Raw genomic sequence first — 16,166 nt, forward strand, 5'->3', positions numbered from 1 at the left:
CAGCTCTGATCCTATGATTGGAATATGATATGATCTGTAGTGTGTGGTTTAGGTTAAAGGGGAAAATGTTTTAGTTTGACTGTGAGAGAAAAAAACACACACGTCTTCCACAGGAAATCCAGCTGCAGTTAAAGTGAGACAGATCTGTGCAGACTTTAACACGACTTTAACACCTTAACACAGCTAAACTTACATCAATGCACAAAAACAAATAGATAAAAATGAGTGCAGTTTTATTAGGGTGAAACAATAAAGAGTCCAAACTCAGATCTTATGTTAAACAACACACCACATTACACAATACAGACACAGCCTTCAAAGTTACACAAAGGTTTATTTAAGTTAGAAAGGTACATAAAATATCTTGTTACAAAAGTTTGGATAAATGATTATCAAGCATCATCAAGCATTCAGTCTACTTTAATTGAATCTAAGTTGAATGAAGCTGAGTTGATTCCTTCGGCTTCCAAATGATTCATTGCCATTTTCTCTAAAACGGACAGTCTATGACCGGTGACTGTTCTTCTTTGTCTGTTTGCCCCCCCAAAACATAACTGTGGTTTATCACACCTGAGTTCAATTTCTCTAGCCACACCCAGGCCTGATTACTGCCACACCTGTTTGCAATCAAGAAATCACTTAAATAAGACCTGACTGACAAAGTGAAGTAGACCAAAAGATCCTCAAAAGCTACACATCATGCCGAGATCTATAGAAATTCAGGAAAAAATGAGAAAGAAAGTAATTGAGATCTATCAGTCTGGAAAAGGTTATTAAGCCATTTCTAAAGCTTTAGGACTCCAGTGAACCACAGTGAGAGTCATTATCCACAAATGGTGAAAACATGTAGGTTTGGATTTTGTTTTAATAATAAAAACAGTCATTTAAAAACTGCATGTTATGTTTACTTATGTTATCTTTGACTAATATTTAAATTTGTTTGATGATCTGAAGCATTAACAGTGTGACAAATGTGTAAAAAATAAAAAAAAATCAGGAAAGGTGCAAACACTTTTTCACACCACTGTATTTAGAATCAGAAAGAGCTTTATTGCCATGTATGTTTTACATACGAGGAATTTGTTTTAATGACAGAAGCTACACAGTGTAACAGAATGACATAGACATGAACACATATAATATAGACAGTAGGGATGAGCGAGTACAGCATTATCTGTATCTGTTAACCATATGAATTATCTGTATCTGTACTTGGAGTGGGTGGGGCCTAACCCAGAAGTAGGCAAGGCTTGTATTGAAATGGGCGGGGCTTTAACCGGTATGTTATTTTAAGCATGCAATTGATATGGGTTGATCAGAAATTAGAAAATCAGAAAGCTAAAGGGGAAAAACCAACATTAAGAAACCAGCTGGGCAAGAAATAAGTCTGTTTTTACATGCGAAATCATTAAGAGATTATTTAGCAGCCGGGTTTTCCTAATTAAAGCATAAAGACTACACTACATCAGCCCTACATGTGTGTGTGTGTGGGTGGGTGTGCATGTGCTCCTAATGCACTGCATACCACCCCGCTGCTGAGATCCCTCCACTGGCTTCCGGTAGCTCACGCATCAGATTCAAAACTCTGATGCTGGCCAACAAAGCCAAAAATGGACCAGCTCCCTCTTACCTCAAAGCCCTCATCACTCTTCGCACTGCACCCCGCACCCTCCGATCTACCAGCACTGCTTGACTGGTTCCACCATCTCTCAGGGTAAGAGGCAAGTATACTACAAGACTCTTCTCTGTTCTGGCACCAAGGTGGTGGGATGAACTTCCCCTAGAGGTCCGGACAGCTGAGTCACTGGCTATTTTCAAGCGGCGGTTGAAGACCTACTTATTCAGGAAACACTTCAACTAGCACTTCTTTCCTTATCTTTTGCATTTAAAAAAAAAAAACACCTTTGACACTTTTTCATTGTAACTCTGAACAAATGTTTTAAATTCATGGTATCTTAAGTATGTAACTTAGTGATCCAGCATTAATTTATTCAATGTTAGAGATTTAAGCACTTATGTACGTCGCTCTGGATAAGGGCGTCTGTCACATGCTGTAAATGTAAATGTAAATGGTGAGACTGGCCATGCTGTATGGTTTAGAGACAGTGTCACTGAAGAAGAGACAGGAGTCAGAGCTAGAGGTATCCGAGCTGAAGATGTTGAGGTTCCCTTTGGGAGTGACAAGATTGGACAGGATTAGGAACGAGTACATCAGAGGGACAGCTCATGTTGGATGTTTGGGGGACAAAGTTAGGGAGACAAGATTAAGATGGTTTAAACATGTTCAGAGGAGGGGGAGTGAGTATATTGGTAGGAGAATGATGGACATGGAGCTGCCAGGCAGGAGGCAAAGAGGAAGGCCAAAGAGGAGGTATTTGGATGTAATTAATGAGGATATGAAGCTAGTACAGATTTCAGGGAAACTTCAGTACAGTATTATATCTGGCTATATAAATATTAATAAATATTATACCTCTCAGACCCCGGTGTCCCCAGAACCCATTTTAAAATATCGCCTTAAGGGATCTTGGGATGTTTTGACAAAACAATTCTGCATGTGTGATTCTGCATGTGCTAGATGGATCTATCTTTCTGAGAGTGTATTTAAAAATGACAATAAAATGATAACCATGAAGAAAATAAAATCATACACAACGAATAATATTTTTTTTATTTATTTTTATTTATTCATATATATATATATATATATTTTTTTTTTAATTTATTTTTTTTTAGATTTTTTTATTGCTGAAGTTATGGTAGTCTGCCACAGAATCATTTTATAAATTCATCAGTGACGAGGAAAATATTGTATTATATTTGGTGAGATGCAGTTGGAAGCATTTCAGCCACTTTTCTTGGCACACACAAAGGGATAGGGGTTGTCACAAGGAATATCGTTCCAGTTTTTAGCGGCTACAGATAACAGAAAAAATAAACTTGTAAATGTCACGGTATTTGAGTTCAGGCAAAAGCAACACACCACAAGCTATTAAGATTAAGACAGCTGTAAGAATTTTTACTTACTAGCAGCATTCATATGCACACAGCACTCTTTGTTATTATAATTATCTGGTTGTGCTGGATTCCACTTGGTGAACGTCAATTTGGTGCCATCAGACCAAAAAAATTCAAAAGGCTGAAAGATGAACAGAGGAAATCACAAGGTTTTATAGTTGATAAAATTTTACCAACGTTCCCATGATTTTTTTTACCATGTTTAAGTCAATAAATCATGCACCATACAGTCAGATAATCCCCTGCTTACCTTCTGACAGTCACTGAGGCCGATGTATGTTAGATCCTCCGTGGGGTCATAACTACGGATAAGAGACTTTACATGCTGATATTCATTCTCGCTGTGTATTGAGACCAAGTGTGCATCAAATTTCTGACAGAATTTCTAGAAAAACAAACAGAACTTATGCACAATTTAGGAACTGACACTGTATGCATCTCATAAATAAATCTTATTTTAAACTTTATACAGGTACAAAACAGCTATAGTAGATATTGACCAAGACATAGTCATTCATCCATTTTAAAATAAATATTAAATTTTCTGTCCTGTCCTGTTACTATGTTACTGTTCACAGCCTTATATTACTAAGAATCAGTATTATATTAGTATATTAGTAAACTTATCTGAACTACCTCGGGTCATGGGGAGCCTGTGATTGATGCACAAAATGATATTCTGTAAAATTAATATTAATTTTGTTCTCTCTCACTCACTCATTTTCTACCGCTTATCCGAACTACCTCGGGTCACGGGAAGCCTGTGCCTATCTCAGGCGTCATAGGGCATCAAGGCAGGATACACCCTGGACGGAGTGCCAATCGCAGGGCACACACACACTCTCATTCACTCACACACTCACAGACTACGGACAATTTTTCAGAGATGCCAATCAACCTTCCATGCATGTCTTTGGACCGGGGGAGGAAACCGGAGTACCCGGAGGAAACCCCCAAGGCACGGGCCGAACCTGCAAACTCCACACACAAAAGGTGGAGGCGGGAATCAAACCCCCAACCCAGGAGGTGTGAGGCGAACGTGCTAACCACTAAGCCACCGTGCCCCCCCATTCCACCAGTGATATGCTAATAAATAATCCTTTCACAATTTTTTTTTTCACTTTTGTGTAAATAGAGCAAATGTAAAAATGTTTGGAAAGAATTAAAATAAACCTCTGCAGAAACCCAATCCAGTCTGACGCCGTTGTACATGTAGCAGCGACCGGAATAGGAGGTCCATCCAAATGGGCATTTTTCAGAATATGCATTCTTTAATGCCTGAACTAAAAAGATAAACAATATTTTATGTATTTATGTATGTATGTATGTATGTGTATATATATATATATATATATATATATATATATATATATATATATATATATATATATATATATATATATACATGCTCACGCAGGTACATACAGGTACATACACACACTAGTCTTGATATGCTACAGCAATACAGTTTTTCTTCACTGGAACTAAGCATTACAATTTTCCTTCACTAGAACCAGTATGACAATGTCCCTGTGCACAAAGACATGGTTTGCCAAAAGTGGAGCAAAAGAACCCAAGTGTCCTCTCTGGACCTTGTGGAGCTTACTTTACATCAAAAGGGGACTAAAGCTAGAACGTTCAAAAAGCATATTCTAGCCGTAAAGTATACTTTACTGTATACAGTATATACAGTACAGTACTGTGCAAAGTTTTTTCGCATAAAATCTTTCTGTTTCAACGTATATCCCAAGACAGACTCAATGATGTTGTGATCAGGTCTAAATGGAAGATATTTCTTAACAACATGATTCTTGCTTTAGTCTTTTGGCTTTTGGTCTCAGTATATTCATTTTTGGCTGCTATAAATTTATTTATTTATAAAAGCCCTTATTCGTCCAGTTATGGCCTTAATACATTAACTTGCAGCCTTAAGACTCTGTGGTGACATATATTTATAACTTCTGTAATAGGAAATAATCAGTTTGAGTAAATTAATTAATTAAAAAGAAAGTAAAGCTGGTACAAATGAAGTATTCTTAATAGCATACTGATCTGTGCAGGTATTTTAATTACCTTTCACAATGTCAGGATCAGCCTCTAGAAACCAGAAGAAAGAAAAGAGTAATGTAAGTCCTGGTGGATACAATTACAATTTAGCTGCTTTTCAAGATTTTAATATTTTAATTCACCACAGCTTAAAAGGAAATTGGGGAAAGGACATCATTTTTGGTCAATTATTTTTTCGATGTTATTTATAGATACAGATGACAAATTTTAATGATGTTCAAAAAGAAAAAAAGAAAAAAAATTAAAAAGAGAGCGATCTGCCAATCACACAATAACAACCACATTATATTTTTATTAATAATATGATATTTTCAAACAACCAAAAATGAAAACAATAATATTTTATTATATAACAAAAAAAACAGTTAATATTTTACGTAAAATGTATATCATATTCACTAACAATTTTATTTTTAGTTTTATCCTAATATCCTTAATAGAGTTAAGATTCTTACCCAAAGCTGTTCCTGCTGTGGCAAGAATAAGAAGCATCACCACTTTGGTCTGAGAAGCCATAGTTCTTTGTTTTCACGCACTGGAAGAAAAAAATCATGATTTGTGTTAATGTAATGAGAATTGTGCATGTTATACAGTACCTCACCGTAACTCCACTTACATCTAATCAGGAGGTTTTACTCGCTTGATGTAACAAATGAAGGTAAGTGATGATGCTTATATAGTGGTACTGTCAGGAACTTCCTCTTTCCAAAGAATTTTTTTTTGGCTTGAGTTAAAGTATTTAACTGCAAAACAGCAATTGAAATGTGAGACAACATGTTCGAAGAGCAAAAAACAGTGTCCAAAAACAGCATGTAAACAGGTTGTTGGATGTATATTGAAAGAGTGTCTATTTGTTGTAGGTCTGTGCAGTCCATGTGCGGTGATGTGCGTGTGTGTGTTGTGCTCAGTACAGTTCAGTTCAGTTATTAAGGAGCCTGATAAAATTATATACATTTTATGATAGTGAATATAATAATTCTCGGTGTGTGGACAACAAACGTTGGTACTCTCATATTCTCAGTCGCCAGACTTTTAATTGAACCCGCCTGGTCCTCTTTTGTGTGTTTGGTTCTTTTCTATTTCTCCCTATATTAAGTGCCTGGGTTTGGTATATGCTGAGTTTCCTATGATTTATATTGTTGTTAAGCCTTTGTATTTGAAATCTGAGTCTTTTCTTGTTTTTAGATCTTGTTTTCGCTTGGATTTGTTTTTTTTTTGGCTCTGACTGAACCTTGCCTGTTTTTTACCTGTTTGTCTGGATTCCAATTTGGAAGTTGTGTGTTTCATTACTTTTGCATGTTCAGGTTATTTTGAATGCATCACCTGTTTTTTGTGTGTATCTTGCCCTTTTGTACTTGCCCTTTGGAACTGTTAGGTCATTTGATCAGTTTAAATTTTTCACTCTTTCAAGGTATTTTTCATTTAACTTCAGATTTGGACTGTTTCAGGTCTATTAGATAAAATCCATTCATTCATTCATTCATTCATTTTCTACCGCTTATCCGAACTACCTCGGGTCACGGGGAGCCTGTGCCTATCTCAGGCGTCATCAGACATCAAGGCAGGATACACCCTGGACGGAGTGCCAACCCATCGCAGGGCACACACAGACACTCTCATTCACTCACATACTAGGGACAATTTTTCCAGAGATGCCAATCAACCTACCATGCATGTCTTTGGACCGGGGGAGGAAACCGGAGTACCCCGAGGCACGGGGAGAACATGCAAACTCCACACACACAAGGTGGAGGCGGGAATCGAACCCCGACCCTGGAGGTGTGAGGCGAACGTGCTAACCACTAAGCCACCGTGCCCCTAGATAAAATCCAAATAAGCAGAAATTTGAATTGCAGGTTGTAAAGCAACAGGAAATTTTTTTGCGTATCAGACAATATTTTTGCATATCATTAACCTCTGGTCTCTTCGTTTCCTGCTATCTGTGAATCTTATTTCAGTTAGGCTTTGTCATCTTGAAACAGCAGTTTGTTTCAGATGTCTGTATCACAGGAATCATCTGTTCAGTTTTTTATCTATGATGAGTGTTTTTTTTGCCACTCATGGATTACAAAGCATGATACATTAACCAACAAACTTTTGGATGAATAAAAGTACAATAACTGTGTAACCCATTCAAACTCTATTGAGTTGTGAATATCAATACAAAATCTGAAAATTTGTCTTGGGCAGCACATGACCCATGGGATTGATGTAGATTATTAGACTGTCTTTGAACTGCCATTGTGTCTGTCAGCTTTGTGCTCGGGTCTTCATCAGTGAACATTTGCAGGAAGAAATTAGTGTGTGTGTGTGTGTGTGTGTGTGTGTGTATGTGTGTTTGTGTATGTGTGTGCATGTGTGTGTGTGTATGGGTGTGTGTGAGTGCATGTTTGTGTGTGTACAGTATGTGTGTGTGCATGTGTGTGTATGTATGTGTGTGTATGTGTGTGTGTACTGTATGTGTGTGCATGTGTATGTGTGTGTGTATGTGTGTGTATGAGTGTGTGTGTGTGTGTATGTAATATAAGATCTAAAATTTCAGGTATACTGATAACAAACTAATTGTTTCTATACAGTATTTGATTAGTCATGTCCATGACTAGCTGTCAGCAAATACCATGAAGGTGAGGGAGGGGGGTATATGTGTGTACATGCGTGTGTGTGTGTTATGCATTATACCTGAATTAATGAATACGAGAATCTCTTTTTGTTGTTGATTTTTTTAGGAAACCTGCCAGCGTTATGGTGGACATTTGGTCTCAATACACAATGAAAATGAATATCAAACTGTTAAGGCTCTCATTCGCACTCATGATTATGCATAGAAGCCAACATGGATCGGCCTTTCTGACTGTCAGCAGGTTCGCTAGGTATCAAACAAGATTAATAAAATAGTAGATAGACAAAGTCAGATAAAGAAACTCTCAGGTTTTATCAAATTTCACAGCCTGTAACAGCCTGTCCACTGTTCTTCCTATCAGAAATTTAAATGGTTCTGGTCTGATGCCACCACAGTGACCTTCACCAAGTGGAATCACAGAGAACCAAATAATTTTTTAGAGATTGCTGTGTGCATATCAACTTCAGCAGTAAGCAGATCTTGAATCCTGAGCAGATGTTCTTTTCTAAATGAAAGTTTTGTGTGGCTTTTTGATTAAAATTATTTTAAATCAATGTAATTTTATATTTTGTTTTCCTTGTTCCTTGAAGCTTGGGGATCTCCCAGAAAGAAGAGAATATAGATCAGATTTTCCATTTCACCTTTGCATATCAGTTCAGTAAATCTTAGTTTCGTTGTTGTGAATGTTTTTTCACTCTCAACTGTTCTAAGGAACCCAGCAGGAATGAATTGCATAGTTTAAGTCTATAATCATAGTGTACAATCAGTGCATAGACAAAGTTCTTTGTTCTTATTGAAGAAAAATGCAACTGAAACAGGAGATGTAAAGGCAGATATGTATCTAAGCCCCTGAACACATTAAATGCATTTCTACATAATTTTATTCTCCAAAATTCAATCTATTCCTGATTAAAACAGGCAAACATAATTAGTTATAATCAATTCTATAATCGAGTCTGGGTTCGAGGGTAAAATAGCAAATAATTGTGAGAGCCAAGAACTCCAAAACAAGGAAACTAAGATATAACTTTATTTTGACGCATCATTATTAATAGAACTTTATAAGCTTGGCTTGGATGATGGCCCAGAAGAAAGGGGTCCAGAGTGATTGTCTTTACCCTTTTGCTCACTCTGGAGGAGTACAGATCTTGGAGAGTGGGGAGAGTTGTGCCAATGATTCGCTCAGAATTCCAGACTACCCTCTGTAGTCTTCTGAGGTCAGATTTGGTAGCAATGTACTATATTAACACTATATTACCATAGATACCATTGAGAATGTGGAGGCCAGGTTAGGTGTTTGGGGGTGGACTCGGAAGAAATGCCTGGGTTTGTGAATGGGGGTGGAGTCGGAACAAAGGCCTGGGAAAGGTCTGCATCTGTATGGTGAATTTTGTTTTGCAGTGAGCAGACAGCTGCTCTGTTGCAGAGCGCAGGGCATTGCAGCGGGTGGTGAAAACCGCCCAGCGCATCACAGGGACTCCACTCCCAGCCATGGAGGACATCCAGAAGAAACGCTGTCTGCGTCGAGCTCGCAGCATTCTTAAGGACTCCTCTCATCCCGCCCATAGACTGTTTTCACTTCTGCCCTCCGGCAGGCGTTTCAGTTGCCTCCGGACCAGGACCAGCCGACTAAAGAACAGCTTTTTTCCTAGAGCTGTCTCTTTACTGAACTCTGCCACTCACTGATCCTACTGTCAATGTCTTTCATACATTGTTACATCTCACATTACGTTATTGCGCTAATGGACTGTTTACAAAATGGACGTTATTGCACTAATGGACTATCACACAAACTATGCACACTTGCTCTTTTTTTTTTGCATTGCTGCTAACCATTACCTTACCATTGTATATATCCACCTGATTTGTTTATAGTAACAGCAATTTATTATAATAATAGCCATATATTTTGTTTATAGCACATACCATTCTGTAAATTTCAGTTTATACTAATAGACATCTGTATATTATGTTCATAGTACACACACACATATATATATATATATATATATATATATATATATATATATATATATATATATTCATCATATATTCATCTGTATATTATGTTCATAGTACATATACAGTGATTCCTCGAGATACGAGTTTAATTCGTTCCGTGACTTTGCTCGTATCTCAAATTGCTCGTATCTCAAAGCAATTTTCCCCATTTTAATGAATTGAAATCCCATTAATCCGTTCCAGCTTGCAAAATTCCACTCCAGTTGTATTGTTTGTGTTTTGAATATGAAAAATGTACAGTACTGTATTTATAAATGACAAATATTGTATAAAAACATACAGTAATAAAAGAGAATGTTAAAAAAAAAATAAACTGGTTTTACTTTACGGAAGATGTGCACGGAGGTTGAGGGAATTACACTTTCACTTTTGTTCACTCGCTACTGTATACTCTTAATGCTACTTTGCACTTAAATGGAACTTAACTAAACTTCACGAACTTAACTCACTCACTCTCTCACTCACTAATTTTCTACCACTTATCCGAACTACCTCGGGTCACGGGGAGACTCAGGCGTCATTGGGCATCAAGGCAGGATACACCCTGGATGGAGTGCTAACCCATCGCAAAGCACACCCACTCATTCACTCACGCAATCACACACTACGGAAAATTTTCCAGAGAAGCCAATCAACCTACCATGCATGTCTTTGTACCGGGGGAGGAAACCGGAGTACCCGGAGGAAACCCCCGAGGCACGGGGAGAACATGCAAACTCCACACACACAAGTGTGTGGACATGCTAGCTGGCAACGTAGGAGTCCATTCATTATGCTAAGCTAGCGGCGACCCTGCCAAACTATAACAATGCATGCACTGAGACAAAAATGCATTTGCCCACATATCTAAATGTAGGAAAGAAGTTTATTAAGCCTCATTTCTAAAAACGGTGGAGTGTTCCTTTAAGCAAATTGAAATGCTAGTTTCAGAGAACTGTTAAATTGTCTCCTTCGTTGAAACTGAACACATTAAGCTTGTGAATATAATTAATGTTTTATGGTCATTCCTTTACATGTTTTCTTCTGCTTCAGATTCTTCAGGACTTCACTCTCCTCTTTGGGTCAGAAACTGCTTCCAGACTTTTGGAAAGGTGGCCAACTGCTTTCAAAGCAATGGTTATCAGACTAGCAGAAACCTTGACTCCTACTCCATTGCTGAAAAGATTACTGTCATCTGCCAAACAGAACAGAGAAGGCAGCGAGGCACAAGATTCCCCAGGTAGAGTTGTACACCAATAACTTGGCTTTGCAGCTTAAATCTACTAAACTTATTATACACAGTGTCTAGCCTATCTAGACTTGCATGGCTTGCAAGAGTTGTACCAATCTGGTTTTAAATCACTTCATAGCATGGAAACGGCCCTGTTAAAAGTTTACAATGATTTATTATTGGCCACTGACGCAGGTAACTATGCTGTTAGATCTTACTGCTGTGTTTGACACCATAGTCCACAATATACTGATCTCTCACCTTGAGCATTGTGTTGGTATAAAGGGTGCCGTCTTACAATGGTTTAAATCTTATCGGGGTGAAAGAACTTTCTTTGTACGTCTTGGGGAATTTGTGTCTTCTACTGCATCTCTTGTATGTGGAGTCCCTCAGGGTTCCATTCTTGGACCGATTTTATTTTCTTTATATATATTACCTTTAGGGTCCATTTTTAGGAAACATGGCATCTCATTTCACTGTTATGCAGATGACTTGCAACTCTATCTGCCTTTGAAACGTAAGGATGCAAACTCCGTGGCACCTTTGCTGAGATGTCTTGAAGATATTAAAGCCTGGATGCCCTCCAACTTCTTAAAGTGTAATGAAGATAAAACTGAAATCATTTTATTTCGACCTGGTGGTACCATTAATACACCTGATGTAGATCTGGGTGACTTAAGGTCATTTGTGAAGCCTGTTGTTAAAAACCTGGGGGTTTTAATGGACGGTGACTTTAAATTAGAAAAACAGATTAATTTGGTAGTTAAATTGTGTTTTTATCAGTTAAGGCAATTATCTAAAGTCAAGTCATTTGTATCTTTTACTGATTTTGAGAGGGTCATCCATGCTTTTATATCATCCCAACTGGACTATTGTAATAGTCTCTATGTAGGCATTGGTGAGGCATCTCTAACACGTTTGCAGAGGGTACAAAACGCAGCTGCACATTTATTAACGGGGACACGCAAACGAGAACACAACACCTATATTGGCTTCCCTTCATTGGTTGCCCGTTCATTTTAGAATTGATTTCAAGATTTTACTTTTAGTTTTTAAATCAATAAATAACATTGGCCCTAAATATCTCTCAGATCTATTAAAGCCATATGCTCCATCCAGAGCACTTAGGTCTGCTGGGCAACTGCTTTTAGTATCCCCCAATGCAAGATTAAAGCGCAGAGGTGACCGTGCCTTTGCAGTAGCGGCCCCCAAACTCTGGAATAATTTGCCTTTGTACATTAGGCAGTCACCTTCACTGGCTGTTTTTAAATCCCATTTAAAAACATATTTGTATGGTGCAGCATACAATGCAGTATGAGAGTTACCTGTTAGGAGTTCTTTTTAAGTGTGTGCTACTAATTATTACTGTATTTATTGCATTTTTATTAGTCTTTTATTTAGTTTTTATTTACTTTATTATTATTATTATTTTATGCTTTTTAGTTCTATTGTTTATTTTATATTGTTTGTACAGCACTTTGGTGAACACCTGCTGTTTTTTAACCCTCTGGCCAGATCCAGCTAGGCGAAGAGACAATGTCTAGTTTTTTTTTTTTTCAGTAAATTTACAGTACAATACGTAAAGTGACATTTTGTTACAGTATTATGAATCTCCATGTCAAAATTTTGGGTGTGTTGACAAATAAATGAGTTTCTTCAGTCTGCAACATTGGTCTTGTGTAGCGTTTGGTGAATTTACATTATATTTGTACTTTATTGATGGTAGCCTACTCTAATCATAGGGAAGTAGAAGTGCTAAAAGTGTTTTAGGTTTATCACAGCAGAGTGTAACTCGTGCAAACAGAGTATAGTAATGTGAAACGTGTGTTTCATATGGTAACAAAGTGTGGTTTTTAAACAGAAGTGTATAGTTTTTACAAGAGTGTTTAATTATGCAAGGGATCTGTAGTGTTGTGCTAATTGTGTGTGTGGTTGTGCTAATTGTGTGTAGTGTTTTGAAAACACGGGCCCTGTTTTGAAAATCCTGCTTAAGCAATCCAAAAAAACTGTAAAAGAAATTCTATACTCAATACCTTGACTTACTTTAATGTATCTGAGAATTTTGTGCTGGATATTATGCATGATATCTTGGAAGGAGTTACACAGTATGAAGTGAAACTGCTTTTTGAATACATGAGTTGCAATCTTATTTCTTTCAATTCCATTCCTCAGAGATTGTATGCCTTCAACTATGGCTATTTGGACAAAAATAACCATCAAACTAAGGTCAACCTTCAGGAAGCAGGAAATGGCATTGGACTCAATGCAAGTCAGACATTGTATCTCATTAGGAACATCCCTCTCATATTTGGAGATGTAGTCCCTGAGGGAGATAAGCACTGGCATTTGATGTTGCTCCTCTTACAAATTGTTAATATTATATTTTCTCCTTGCATTTCTGAAGGAATGACAATATTTTTGAAGCATCTGATAGTAGAGCATCACAGATTGTTCAGGGAGTTGTATCCTTTTAGGAATCTGATTCCAAAACATCACCTTATGATTCACTACCCTGAATGCATCAGGCAAATTGGTCCATTGGTTCATGTATGGACGATGCGGTACGAAGCAAAACACAGGTTTTTTAAGAAAAATCTAAAAAATTTCAAAAACCTGACTAAATCACTTTTACAAAAAAACACCAACTAGCCATTGCCTATCACTGGGAGTCATGTACTATGAAAGGTATTGAGTCTGGCCCGGTTTCAAATGAATTGTTGTCTGACCTTGAACACTGTGATTTTATTTCACAGCAGCTCCACATTGATCCCTCTAGTGAGGTAACAGTCACACCATGGGTTAAATGTTGTGGTACTGAGTATCACTGTGGTCTTGTTGTTTGTTTAGACATGGTTGATGATGCACCTGCCTTTGGAAAAAATTGTTGAACATCTTCATGCTTTCAGTATTGTTGCACAAGAGCACGGTCTTGTACTCAGAAAGCCTGAAGAACTGTTTTACTACAAGCCATTTGATTTACAAATGTCCTATGGCAATGACAGTCTATTTTACATCATTCTGGATTGTTATTTGTAATAAATGTGATGGCTTGGTGTTCATGTGCTGGAATAAATTTTTGAAGGAGTTATATGGAGTGATGTGTTTTAATTCAAATTATTATTTTCAGATTAAATGATGAGTAACGCAGAACCCTAATAAGAAAAAAGTTCACTTCTTCAGTGTTGTTGGTATTTCTAAAAAGGTGTTCAATCAACACCAGGATGGTGTAATATTTGACTCGTATAAAGTTGAGTAGATTGTGATTTTCATTTTTCTGAAGTGTTAGGTCAACACCAAAACAGTGTAGAATTTTAACTCTGCCAGTGATTTCTACAAAGGTGCACTCAACTCTGTAACAGTGTTGTTGTTATCTGCATTGGTATTAATATTTTACTCTATTAGAAGTTTAATTGTAATGCTGTGTCGGTGTTGTGAGAGTCAACACTTTTGAAAGTGTTGAATTAACACTTTGCGGGTGGTTCCCATATATACACTTTTAAAGTGTTGAAATTAACTCTATTGGTGTTGATTTCCAGATTTCAAATTTACTGTGCAAGTTCAATTATATTACACATAAACATAAAGAATTAATAGACATAAAAATATTAACTTTTATTATTCATTAAAAATAAACAAGGGACTGAACACTTACTGTACATGACTCCAGGATTTGTATAATGAAGATCTGTTACTTTATATGTTGTTATGAAGCTTACAGTGATTTGGTTGTGTCAGAAAATTGGTACAGCACTGATCTGGTCCAACTACAACTGTGTGAAAACATTTCTACATTTAGTTCTGTGATTAAATGTTCAATAAGAAAATATTAGACTCTTTTATATCTAGTATCATATGCAGACTATTGTGTCCATTAAACTGTATTATCTTAATGTAAGTGAGAACAGGAACTAGCTTGTATATAAAAAGCTTGTAATCAATAAAAAGAAATAAAAAGAACTAGACTTGACAAAATAACTAATCTGTCAAATTTAAGTCTTGCTCTACAGCAGCAGCAGCTCTTTAGCTGTAAATATGATTCAATTAAATTTTCTTGGCTGTTTTTTCGCAGACTAGTAATGGTATTTGGCACATCTTCATATAAAATAACTTCTCCAAGATTATTTTCTCCTCCAACCATCATTTTGGTTTCTGTCCACATTAGTCATGAGTTAAAAAACAAATAAAATCTAACTTTTTTGACATATTATAAGAATGTTTTCTTGGCTTCTTTATGTACATTAATACAATTTTTTACCTGTGGTGCCCAAAATGTGTATATACAGTGGGGCTCGAAAGTTTGGGTAAAAATTTGTATTATATATATATATATATATATATATATATATATATATATATATATATATATATATATATATATATATATATATATACACGTATATATATATATATATATATATATATATATATATATATATATATATATATATATATATATATATATATATATACACGTATATATGTGTATTATATATATACACGTATATATGTGTATATATGTATATATATAGCACAAATCTGTTAATCAACCTCAGTTCTGATCAAAACTACTAAATATTTATTTACTAATTAATTAGTGTCAGGGGGGCACGGTGGCTTAGTGGTTAGCACGTTCGCCTCACACCTCCAGGGTCGGGGTTCGATTCCCGCCTCCACCTTGTGTGTGTGGAGTTTGCATGTTCTCCCCGTGCCTTGGGGGTTTCCTCCGGGTACTCCGGTTTCCTTCCCCGGTCCAAAGACATGCATGGTAGGTTGATTGGCATCTCTGGAAAAATTGTCCCTAGTGTGTGATTGCGTGAGTGAATGAGTGTGTGTGTGTGCCCTGTGATGGGTTGGCACTCCGTCCAGGGTGTATCCTGCCTTGATGCCCGATGACGCCTGAGATGGCACAGGCTCCCCGTGACCCGAGGTAGTTCGGATAAGCGGTAGAAAATGAGTGAGTGAGTAATTAGTGTCAAAAATCTGCATAAAATACACACAAGATGATTTATTTTTAATAATAAAAATTTCTTTATTTTTTTTACCTTTATTTCAGTCTTGGAAATGTCAAAGATGACTAATAATATTGGCTTTTATGCATTGTTAGTTTTTGTGTAGCTTTAGATTTAACTAGATTTGTAAAGTTTGTCGCAACAAACTTTGATGTTGGCTTTGACGGTGCAAGTATTCGCAAAGGCCGAGTGCCTTTTGGAGGCAAGTGGACATAAGGGT

At 36.8% G+C, this 16,166-nt stretch overlaps 1 protein-coding gene across 1 annotated transcript; it reads right to left on the reverse strand.

The window, feature by feature from the left end:
- Positions 1-2,716: 2,716 nt before the first annotated feature.
- On the reverse strand, positions 2,717-5,781 carry LOC132848048 (type-2 ice-structuring protein-like). Its single transcript, XM_060873561.1, has 7 exons — positions 5,702-5,781; positions 5,541-5,620; positions 5,092-5,115; positions 4,192-4,301; positions 3,269-3,403; positions 3,028-3,139; positions 2,717-2,916 (listed from the first exon to the last, which is right to left on the reverse strand). The coding sequence occupies exons 2-7, from the start codon at positions 5,599-5,601 to the stop codon at positions 2,846-2,848; spliced, it is 513 nt and encodes a 170-aa protein (XP_060729544.1). The 5' UTR covers positions 5,602-5,620; positions 5,702-5,781; the 3' UTR covers positions 2,717-2,845.
- Between the last annotated feature and the right edge of the window lie 10,385 nt (positions 5,782-16,166).

This window comes from Tachysurus vachellii, chromosome 7 (genome assembly GCF_030014155.1).
Source record: "Tachysurus vachellii isolate PV-2020 chromosome 7, HZAU_Pvac_v1, whole genome shotgun sequence".
Classification (NCBI taxonomy): domain Eukaryota; kingdom Metazoa; phylum Chordata; class Actinopteri; order Siluriformes; family Bagridae; genus Tachysurus; species Tachysurus vachellii.